The 11,831-nt window shown below is 44.1% G+C and overlaps 1 protein-coding gene across 3 annotated transcripts in view; it reads right to left on the reverse strand.

Annotated features, from left to right (window-relative positions):
- TLCD3A (TLC domain containing 3A) overlaps positions 1 to 11,831 on the reverse strand; it is a 43,509-nt gene that overhangs the window by 11,198 nt on the left and 20,480 nt on the right. For all 3 annotated transcript variants that reach the window (XM_087925026.1, XM_087925030.1, XM_087925038.1), the window contains 2 exons: positions 11,142 to 11,225; positions 1,556 to 1,769 (listed from right to left, as the gene is read on the reverse strand). In XM_087925026.1, the coding sequence (XP_087781152.1) occupies positions 1,556 to 1,769; positions 11,142 to 11,225 (298 nt within the window). The remainder of the gene's footprint in view (positions 1 to 1,555; positions 1,770 to 11,141; positions 11,226 to 11,831) is intronic.

Genomic DNA, 11,831 nt, shown 5'->3' on the forward strand with positions numbered 1-11,831 from the left:
GGGGGAAGGGCACAGCCCAGCTGGGCATGCAGAAGAAGACCCACCCACTCTTCATCCTAGGGAGGAACGGAGAAGGGAGCAACGTGGCTTACGAGAGAGGAAAAGGCCCTGATTCTTTTCATTAGTTGCAGCTGGGAGAACAAGATATAAGTGGGGCGGTTTGCACACAGCTCCTTGCTGGAAGCAAAGCGTGTATTATCTTTGCCGAGGCTTATCTGGGTTTTGGCATCCTCCCAACTGTGGGTGCTGCGTTATCTGTTGGAAGTCTGCAATTTATCATCCTAGCCTGCCGTGTTAATTACTTCAGTGTAGTTTGCGTGGCTTTTTTAAATTTCTAATTATCTTTACTTTGGGTTCGGACTGCATTTCTGCCCTTCGTAGACTGTTTTTTTGGAAGAGTTTGATATCCAGCCGAGAATAATCGGACTTTGGGGCCCAAGTTAGAGGCATTAAAGGGAATTTATTCTACTTTTGTGACTTTGTTATTTTTGTGTCATGCTCCAGGTAATCACAGTCTGCCTGCACATTAGAGAAATGATTGGTTGCTACATTTCCGGAGCATTTAAGCGGGAGCTATGGAAACATCTGTTCATCCAAGGTGTTGTCTGATCTCCTATTGATCTCCTACTGGAGTTTTTAATAAATGTAAGGATTAATTCATTTTAATTCATTCCTTTTATGATTTCAAAGCACTGCAGGCAGTCCTCGACTTACAACCGTTCATTTAACAATCATTTGGAGATACAACGGCACTGAAGAAAATGTGACTTACGACCATTTTTCACACCTATGACCACTGCAGGGTCATGTGATCAAAATTCAAAGGCTTGGCAACTGGTTCATATTTATGACGGTCGCCAGCGTCTCCCCTGGGGGTCACGCAGTTTTCTTTTTACGACCTCCAGACAAGCAACGTCAATGGGAAAGTCGGATCCACTGAACGACCATGCAATCTGCGCAGCAACCGCGGCAAAACTATCGTGAGAAGCTGATCCCATGATGACTTGCTTAACGACCACATCACTTAGTGACCAAAATCCCAGTCCCAATTGCGGTTGTAAAGTCGAGGACGGACTCCACAGGTAGTCCTCGACTTACAACAGTTCATTTAGTGACCGTTCGAAGTTACAAAAAAGGTGACTTATGACCGTTTTTCACATTTATGACCATTACGGTCACATGATCAAACTTCAGACACTTGGCAACTGCTTCAAATTTATGACGGTGATCCCCTTTTGTGACCTGTCAATAGGGAAGCCAGATTCACTTAACAACCATGGGACTCACTTAACAGCTGCAGTGATTCACTTAACAACCATGGCAAGAAAGTTCGTAAAAACGGGCAAAAGCTGACAATGAAATGTCTCACTTAACAACAGAAAGTTGGGGCTCAATTGTGGTTGTAAGTCGAGGACTATTTAGCTTTTTTTAAAAAAAACAACAACTAGGAATCAGGTTGTTTTCCACTGACTTCCCTTCACAATAACAGGGATGGCCTGAACTCCACATCAGGCCTATATATGACCACCCTTTGCCCCTCAGGAGGTGGCCTCACCACAGCGACCGGCGTTAAGACAAGGAGGATGAAGAGGTGGTGGGTGACCATCAGCCGTTCCTTCTTCAGAAAGCTTCGGAGGCTGTCCCAGGAGTACTTCGGGTCGGCCGGCCCTCTGTCTTGGGTCTTGTGCCAGTGGCAAAGATACATGACGTAGATATCATAGGACATGTACGATACCACGATCCAGACGTATTCTCTGGCGAGCCAGTGTCTGTTGTGGGAGAGAAGAACGTTAAGGGCAACTAGATTGGGTCCGGTCTCAATCCTCATACGTGTAACATACGATGGCCAAGTTCTGTCTAGTGTTTATATATTTCAACCCTCAGAGCAAGGCTGGGGAATGAGGCCCATTTTATGACATTTGGACTTCAACTCCCAGAATTCCTGAGCCAACATGGGGAACGAGGCCCATTTTATGACATTTGGACTTCAACTCCCAGAATTCCTGAGCCAACATGGGGAATGAGGCCCATTTATGACATTTGGACTTCAACTTCCAGAATTCCTGAGCCAGCATGGGGAAGAGGCCCATTTTATGACATTTGGACTTCAACTCCCAGAATTCCTGAGCCAACATGGGGAATGAGGCCCATTTTATGACATTTGGACTTCAACTCCCAGAATTCCTGAGCCAACATGGGGAACAAGGGCACTTTTATGACATTTGGACCTCAACTCCCAGAATTCCCGAGGCAAAATGGGAAACGATGCCCATTTTATGACATTTGGACTTCAACTCCCAGAATTCCTGAGCCAGGATGGGGAATGAGGCCCATTTTATGACATTTGGACTTCAACTTCCAGGATTCCTGAGCCAGCAGGGGGAACAAGGGCCCTTTTATGACATTTGGACTTCAACTCCCAGAATTCCTGAGCCAGCATGGGGAATGAGGCCCATTTTATGACATTTGGACTTCAACTCCCAGAATTCCTGAGCCAGCATGGGAATGAGGCCCATTTATGACATTTGGACTTCAACTCCCAGAATTCCTGAGCCAGCATGGGAATGAGGCCCATTTAAGACATTTGGACTTCAACTCCCAGAATTCCTGAGCCAGCATGGTGGGGAGGGGGGACGATGGCCCTGCTCAGGAATTCTGGAAGTTGAAGTCTACAAGTCATAACGGGCCCATCGTTCCCCACCTCTGCCACAAAGTGTGGCTGTGGTGTTGTTTATCCTTTTACAGGTAGTCCTCAGTTTACGATAATTGAGCCCTAAATTACCATTGGTAAGCAAGGCGGTTGTGAATTTTGCCTTACTTTACAACCAATTCTTGCCAGAGTTCTTAAGTGAATCACTGCCGTTGTTAAGTTAGTAACACGGTTATTAAATGAATCTGGCTTCCCCCTTGAATTGGCCTGTCAGAAGGTCAAAAAAGGGGATCAGGTGACCCCAGGACACTGCCACCGTCATAAATATGAGCCGGTTGCCAAGCGTCTGAATTTTGATCACGTTCCAACGGTCATAAGTGTGGGGAAAAAAAGGTCACAAAGTCACTTTTTTCAGCGCCCTTCCAACTTTGAAAGGTCATAAAATGGGGCAGAACTCACTTAACAAGTGCCTCACTTAGCGACAGGGATTTTGGTCTCCACTGTGGCCGTAAGTCGAGGACTACCTGTAGTCAGGGAGGAAGGAGCTGAATTCAACACCCCAAAAGGTATCAGGTTCCAAAATATTAAGATCTCCTCCATTAAGCCAAATATTAATGTCAGGATTCCAGCAGTTATCCCCATTTAAACCATGAGTCTTGATGGCAGAGATGGTACGAATGGTTAGAAAACAGAGATAAGGATTGAAAAGTGAAGATTACATAGGAGAATTCTTAAGAGAGTGATACATAGATATGTAAAATGAATAAAGCTAGATGTTAATAACAAATATAAGTAATGATAACAATTATTGGTGATACGTATGAATAGATGATAGAAAATACCAGATAATATTGTATGTCGATGCAAAATGTGATTGAAAATGCAATTACGATTTGTACTAGCAGAAAAACAATAAAAAATCATGTATTAAATCATGCGTCTCAAGCCAAACTTTGAGCACTGAAAAAAGGATTTATTGGGAGTTAACATGTCTGGGTGCAGCCAACTCTGAGGCACATAATTCATTGTCACCCTTGACCCTGGTTTTCCCCTCACCCCCTGGGTGTATCGTAATTCATATTCTCCAATGGGACACATCCATAGCCCAGAGTCATCAATCAGGCTCTCCAGTTAGATATTTGCCTGGCAGAAACTTCAGTCACCTGGTTACGATCTTTGAAAAAAACTATTTATGGAAGGCACTTTCGATTTCCAAACTGCCGCACTGCTCTTTCAAACCCCTTTCCCCCACCCACCCCGCTCCCTTTCTGTTGGCAACTCTAAAAGACCATAGAAGTATTTTATGAGTTGACGATTAACATGCTTGGCATAAGAGCTGCCCAATCCTTAAAGCACAGATCAGGATATATCTCAATATCCCAGGGTTTTGTTTTTTTTTTGGTCTGAATGAGACCCAGCCAGGGACAAGCTCCACCGGTTTCCCTTTTCTAAAATGAAATAATAGAAGCAGCAAGGTGGGGTAGACGGAAATGTAACCGTAATATTTAATCAAGCGCGCAAAATATTCTTTGGGACATTTCCGTATAACTGTGGTGGGCAGCGTTCCTAAGACAATATTTTTTTGGCAAGCGTCTCACATGCCAAATTCATGACGTGCATCAAGCTGCAGGTAAGATTTTAAGCCCAGGGATTCCTCCCCTTACGGACGCGATGGAGACCCAAATTTGCACCGCTAAGCGTTTTGACGTTTCTTAGCTGAGTGTTGCCCCAGTTTTACAACCTATCTGGCCGCGTTGTTGTTTTTTTAAAGTGAATCCGCGGCAGACGTTAAATTGCTTGCACGGTTTGTTAAGTGAATCTGGCTTCCCGGTTGACTCTGCTCGTCAGAAGTTTGCCAAAGGGGATCACGTCATAAATATGAACCTGTTGTCAAGCATCCAGATGTAAATCACGGGACCAGAGGGGTGTTGCAACAGTCATAATTGTGAAAAATGGCCCTAAGTCACTTTTTTCAGTGTTGTTGTAACTTTGACTAACTAACTCACAAACACACACACACACACACACACACACACAGAGGGATGTAAGCAGTGGGAAACCACAAGGTTCCGTCTTAGGTACTCTTCAATCTTCTATCTATCTCTATCTCTATCTCTCTACCTCTATCTATCTCCCTATCCCTATCTATCTATCTATCCCTATCTCTATTTCTATCTCCATCTCTCTATCTATCTATCTCTATCTATCTATCTATCTATCTATCTATCTATCTATCTATCTATTTATCTAATCTCTCATCTATCAGTCTATCTATCATCTTTCTATCATCTATCCATCTATCTCTCATCTATCTATCTATCTATCTATCTAATCTCTCATCTATCAGTCTATCTATCATCTTTCTATCATCTATCCATCTATCTCTCATCTATCTATCTATCTAATCTCTCATCTATCTATCTATCTATCTATCTATCTATCTATCTATCTATCTATCTATCTATCTATATCTACCTCTCTCTCTCTCTCTCCATCTATCTGCGAAATACCACACATGCATCACCACAAAATCTCTAAAACCGTAAAGCCTACAAACTTGACATCTGGCACGTAGGTTCCTCTTGGCTTCTAGGTGCTCACTAAGAAAGGATTTTTTGAAATGATCATCAGAGCTATTAGTATTTTGTGTATTATCATTATTATTATTAACACGCTCTGATGCTAAGGAGTTTTACTCCCTCTCCCCACGTGGAAAGAAATCTGTTCCAAATGCAAAACACAAGCAGAGGAGTTTCAGTTTCGGAGCAGCAACTAGCCTTAGTACAAAACAGTTGAGCTAAGCCACGCCCAGGCTCCTTGCTGTCTCTTTCTTGCTCACACAGCAAATACTGTTTCAGTTTCCAGACAGCCCTCAACTCTCTCACACACTGACAGGACGCTAGCCAGATGAATACCGATGGATGCCAGTAGACAAGAGGCAGAATTTTTTCCCCTTATTTTCCTCCTCAAAAACTAAGCCCAACCACATAGTTTCATAGCGAAGCATGGGTATCGAGCTAGTATCTTCATTAATGGCTTAACAAGATTTGCAGATGATACTAACTTGGTAGAAATAGCCAACACCCAAGAAGATTTGCTCAAGATCCAGATGGATTTTGGCAGACTTGAACCCTGGGCCCTATCCAACAGAATGAAATTCAACGTAGAGAAAAGGAAAGTCCTACACTTAGGCAAGAAAAACCCAAACCACATATACAGACTGAGTGAAACCAGGCTCAATAGCAGGAACTGGGAGAGGGATCTTGGAGTCTTAGTGGACAAACAGCTAAATAGGAGTCAGCAATTTGCAGTGCCAACCAAAAAATCCAATGCAATCCTAAATTGCATTAACAGAGGGATACAATTGAGATCAAGCCTTAGTAAGTCCACACCTAGAGTACTGCATCCAGTTTTGGCCACCACACTATAAAAAAGGATGTTGAGATTATAGAAAAAGTGCAGAGAAGAGCAACCAGGATAATGAGGGGACTGGAGGATAAAACATACGAAGAACAGTTTCAAGAATTGCGCATGGCTAGTCTAGGGAAGAGAAGGACCAGGGGAGACATGATAGCATCTTCCAATATTTGAGGGGCTGCCCCAGAGAGGAGGAAGGGGTCAAGCTATTTTCCAAAGCACCCGAAGGCCAGACAAGGAACAATGGATGGAAACTGATCAAGGAGAGATTCAACCTGGAAATAAGGAGAAACTTTCTGACAGTGAGAACAATTAAGCAGTGGATCAGACGTTGCCCTCAGAAGTTGTGGGAGCTTCATCACCGGAAGCTTTCAAGAAGAGGCTGGACTGGCATTTGTCAGAAATGGTGTAGGGTCTCCTGCTTGGGTGGTGGTGGGGTTGGACTAGATGACCCACAAGGCCCCTGCCAAGTCTGTAAATCTGTATCTGTATATTTCTTTCTCTCTCTCTCTCTCTCGCTCGCTGTGTGTGTATGTAGACCCAGCATTGTTTTTGTCTTGCCAGCAAAATGCCTCACCTGTGCTTATTGCGCACTCTTTCCTTGATGCTATCAGCTGCCCTCAAATAGCCCTCCTCCCACAAGCCTCTCGCGAACTCTGCACAAGCAACATTGCTTTTTTTGTGTGAGCGATGCGCAGAAAGTGTGCATTGTTCGCTGGAGATTAAAAGGGGAAGGTTTAGATTTGCTAGCAAAACAAAGCCTGCTGCACGTGGGTCAGAATAACAGGGTTGGAAGGGACCACAGATGTCTTCTAGTCCGATCTTATATACCCTTTCAGACCAATGGCTGTCCAGTCTTTTCTTAAAAACTCCCATTGTTGGAGAATTCGCAACTTCTAGAGGCAAGTCGTTCCGCTGGTTAATTGTTCTCATTGTAAGGAAATTTCTCCTTCGTTCCAGGTTGCTTCTCTCCTTGATTAAGTTTCCACCTGTTGCTTCTTGTCCTGCCTTCAGGTGCTTTGGAGAAGAGCTTGACTGCCTCTTCTTTGGGGCAGCCCCTCAAATCCTGGAAGATTGCCGCTAGTCCTTAACAGAATAACACAGTTGGGAGGCACCTGGGATGTCTTTAGTCTAATGTGCATCACCCTGTTCAAGGAAGAGACCTTATACCAGTGGTGGCTAAACTTTTTGAGCTCCTGTACCAAAAATTCTGTGCGCATCGCATGCCAGTACCCAGAAGGCAATGCATGCACCCCCATGCCCCCTACACATGTGTGCCTAATCCCCACCCACCTACCCCCACCTCTCCCTTACCTGCACTGCACCTCACAGCTGATTTTCAGCAGGTTTGAGGCCTTTTTCGGCCTCCCAAAGGCTTGAGGAAGGCTTCTGCAGGCTTCTGCGGGCTTTGCAGGCCGAAAACTAGCCCCGTTTCGTCACTTCCGCTATTTTCGGAAAAACAGGAAGTGATGAAACAGGGCTAGTTTTCAGCCTGCAAAGCCTGCAGAAGCCTTCCTCAAGCCTCTGGGAGGCTGAAAAAGCCTCAAACAGGCTGAAAATCAGCGGTGAGGCACGCACATGTGCAGTGAGATAAGTTTGCCTGCAGCTCACATGCCAGCACAAATGGCTCTGCGTGCCACCTGTGGCACACGTGCCATAGGTTGGCCTTCACGGGTCTATACCGTTCCAGACAAATGGTTGTCCAATCTATTCTTAAAATCCTCCACTGTTGGAGCATTCACAACTTCTGGAGGCAAATCGTTCCACTGATTAATTGTCCTCACTGTTAGGAAGTTTCTCCTTAATTTCACGTTACTTCTTCGTTAGTTTCCATCTGCTGCTTCTTGTCCTTCCGGTGCTTTGGAGAATAGCTTGACTCCCTCTTCTTTGGGGCAGCCCCTCAAACACTGGAAGACTGCTATCATGTCACCCCTAATCCTACTTTTCTTTAAACTAGACATACCCAATTCCTACAAATGCTCTTCATACGTTTTAGCCTCCAGTCCCCTCATCGTCTTTGTTACCCTTCTCTGCACTCTTTCTAGAGTATAAGTAACTGATTTTTTTAAAAAAATTAATAACTCTATCGTTTCAGTGTTTTCTTCTGCAATTTAGAATAGAATAGAATAACAGAGTCGGAAGGGACCTCGGAGGTCTTCTAGTCCAACCCCCTGCTTAGGTAGGAAATCCCAGTCCTTAACAGAATAACACAGCTGGGAGGCATCTGGGATGTCTTTAATCTAAGGTGCATCATCTAATATGCATCCCCCTGCTCAAACAGGAGACCCTATACCATTGCAGGCAAGTGGTTGTCCAATTTCTTCCTAAAAGCCTCCAGTGATGGTGCACCCACAGCTTCTGGTGGCAAGCAGTTCCACTGATTAATTGTTCTCAGTGTTACGAAAATTCTCCTTAATTCTAACTTGCTTCTATTCTTGATTGGTTTCCATCCGTTGCTTCTTGTCCTTCTGGTGCTTTGGAGAATAGCTTGACTCCCTCTTCTTTGGGGCAGCCCCTCAGATATTGGAACACTGCTATCCTGTCACTCCTGGTCCTTCTTTTCATCAAACTAGACATACTCAATTCCTGCAATCGTTCTTCATATGTTTTAGCCACCAGTCCCCTAATCCTCTTTGTGGCTCTTCTCTGCACTCTTTCCAGAGTCTCCACATCTTTTTTTCACAGAATGACAAGAGTTGGAAGGGACCTGGGAGGTCTTCTAGTCCAACCCCCTGCCTAGGCAGGAAACCCTACACCACTTCAGACAAAGGGTTATCCAACATCTTTTGAAAAACTTCCAGTGTTGGAGCATTCACAACTGAGAGTATTTGCACCAAGACAAATTCCTTGTGTATCCAACCACACTTGGCCAATAAGGCATTCTATTCTATTCTATTCTATTCTATTCTATTCTATTCTATTCTATTCTATTCTATTCTATTCTATTCTATTCCATTCCATTCCATTCCAACTCCTATTCTATTCTATTCTATTCTATTCTATTCCATTCCATTCCATTCCATTCCAACTCCTCTTCTCTTCTCTTCTCTTCTCTTCTCTTCTCTTCTCTTCTCTTCTCTTCTCTTCTCTTCTCTTCTCTTCTCTTCCTTCCCTTCCTTCCTTCCATTCCATTCCATTCCATTCCATTCCATTCCATTCTACTCTTCTGAAGGCAAATTGTTCCACAGTTTAATTGTTCTTACTGTCAGGACATTTCTCCTTAATTCCATGTTGCTTCTCTCCTTGATTGGTTTCCACCCATTGCTTCTTGTCCTGCCCTCAGGGGCTTTGGAGAATAGCTTGACTCCCTCTTCTTTGGGGCAGCCCCTCAGATATTGGAACACTGCTATCATGTCACTCCTGGTCCTTCTTTTCATCAAACTAGACATACTCAATTCCTGCAATCGTTCTTCATATGTTTTAGCCTCCAGTCCCCTAATCCTCTTTGTGGCTCTTCTCTGCACTCTTTCCAGAGCCTCAGTATCTTTTTTACACCGTGGCAACCAAAACTGGATGTAGCATTCCAAGTGTGGCCTTACCAAGGCCTTATAAAGTGGCATTCACGCTTCACGTGACATTTATTCAATGTCTGTAAACCACCTTTGGTGAGATGGGTGATGTACAGGTTTGATAAATAATACAGGCAGTCTTCAATTTACAATCATTCCTTTACTGACCATTAAAAATCACAATGGCATTGCAAAAAGTGACCTCTGAACGTTTTTCACACTTACGACCATTGCACACAGCCTCCACGGGCACGTGATCAAAATCTGGACACTTGGCTGCTGACTCAGATTTACGACAGTTGCAGTGTTCCCCCGGGGGTCACGTGATCCTCTTTGACATGCTTCTGACAAGCCGAGTTAATGGCAGAAGCCTGATTCACTTAACAACCACGTGGCTCACTCAACAACTGCAGTGTTTCGCTTAACAACGGTGGCGAGGAAAGGTTGTAAAAGATGAATCTTGACAGACTAGAACACTGGGCCATATCCAACAAAATGAAATTCAATGTAGAGAAAAGGAAAGTCTTACATTTAGGCAAGAAAAACCCAAAGTACACATATAGACTGGGTGAAACCAGGCTCAATAGCAGGAACTGGGAAAGGGATCTTGGAGTCTTAGTGGACAACCAGCTAAACAGGAGCCAGCCGTGTGCAGCAGCAGCCCAAAAAGCCAATGCAATCCTAAGTTGCGTTAACAGAGGGATACAATCGAGATCAAGGGAGGTATTACCACTCTATAAAGACCACACCTAGAATACTGCATCCAGTTCTGTTCATCACATTACAAAAAAGATGTTGAGACTCTAGAAATAGTACAGAGAAGCGCAACCAGGATGATTAGGCGATTGGAGACTAAAACATATGAAGAACCGTTGCAGGAACTGGGCATGGCTGGTCTAGTGAAGAGAAGGACCAGGGAAGACAGGATAGCGGTCTTCCAATATTTGAGGTGCTGCCACAGAGAGGAGGAAGGGGTCAAGCTATTCTCCAAGGCACCTGAAGGCCAGACAAGGAATAATGAATGGAAACTGATCAAGGAGAGATTTAACCTGGAAATAAGGAGAAACTTTCTGACAGGGAGAACAATCAACCAATGGAACAGCTTCGTTCCAGAAGTTGTGGGAGTGCCATCACTTGAGACTTTCAAGAAGAGATTGGACAGCCATTTCTCAGAAATGGTGTAGGGTCTCCTGCTTGGGTGGGGGGGGTTGGACTAGATGACCTATAAGGTCCCTTCCAACTCTGATTATCTGTTATCTGTTAAAATGGGGCAAAACTCACTTTGCGATTGTCTCGGTCAGCGATGGACCTTGTGGGGGCTCAATCGTGGTGAAAAAAATCAAGCATTTTGAAATTGGTGCTCCGGCTTTAGCCGCAAATGGCTAATGATTACCCATTGACAGCCTTGAGGATACCTGGTGTCACCCTGCTATTTGTCTGACATCCCATCTGATTCTGGAATGTCCTATCCTGGCAGGTGAACATGCTGTCCAAAGTGCAGGCCGGATTTCAGAGGCCTGTTAGTTTTAGTTTCCTCTTTCCGAAAAGGCCACGTTTTTTGTTACCTGTCGTTTACCACGTCTCTGCAGCTGAAAATAACAACCAGGCCCGAGAGGGTGGCCATGGTGGCTTGGATGGAGGAAACCAGCCTGTAGAAGAAAGAAAAATTAAAGTCAGAATAAAGGAGGTGACCAAAAAGAGAAGAGAGAAAACAGACAGTCAAAAATATGAAAAATCTCTGGAGGCAACCGGAAACTTGCAAGGGATCAAGATAACGGCGGGGGAGTTAAACGAACCGGGTATGCTTAGTTCACAGGAATGAGAGAAGATAGGATAGCAGGCTACAGTTATCTGGAACGGTATTTTTCAATCTTGACAACTTTAAGATAGGTGGGCTTCAACTGCCAGAATTCCCCAGTCAGCATGGGTTCAGAGGGACAGACTTCAATTCCCAGAATTCTCTAGCCAAAATGCTTTATTTTTATTTATTTCTTTGATTTGTCAACCGCTTACAAGATAATAGGTATAAGTATAAACATGAGTGAGAATACAGGAAAGAGGTACGAATAAATGGGGGCAATAGGACAGGGACGGTAGGTACAATTGTGCACTTATGCACGCCCCTTACAGACCTCTTAGGAATGGGGTGAGGTCAATAGTGGATAGTAGTGGATAGTTTAATCTATCTATCTATCTATCTATCTATCTATCTATCATCTATCTATTTTTTCTTTCTCTCACTTCATATCTATCTA

The sequence above is a fragment of the Pseudonaja textilis genome, chromosome 1 (assembly GCF_049901715.1).
Source record: "Pseudonaja textilis isolate UNSWEBS1 chromosome 1, rPseTex1.2, whole genome shotgun sequence".
Taxonomy (NCBI): Eukaryota; Metazoa; Chordata; class Lepidosauria; order Squamata; family Elapidae; genus Pseudonaja; species Pseudonaja textilis.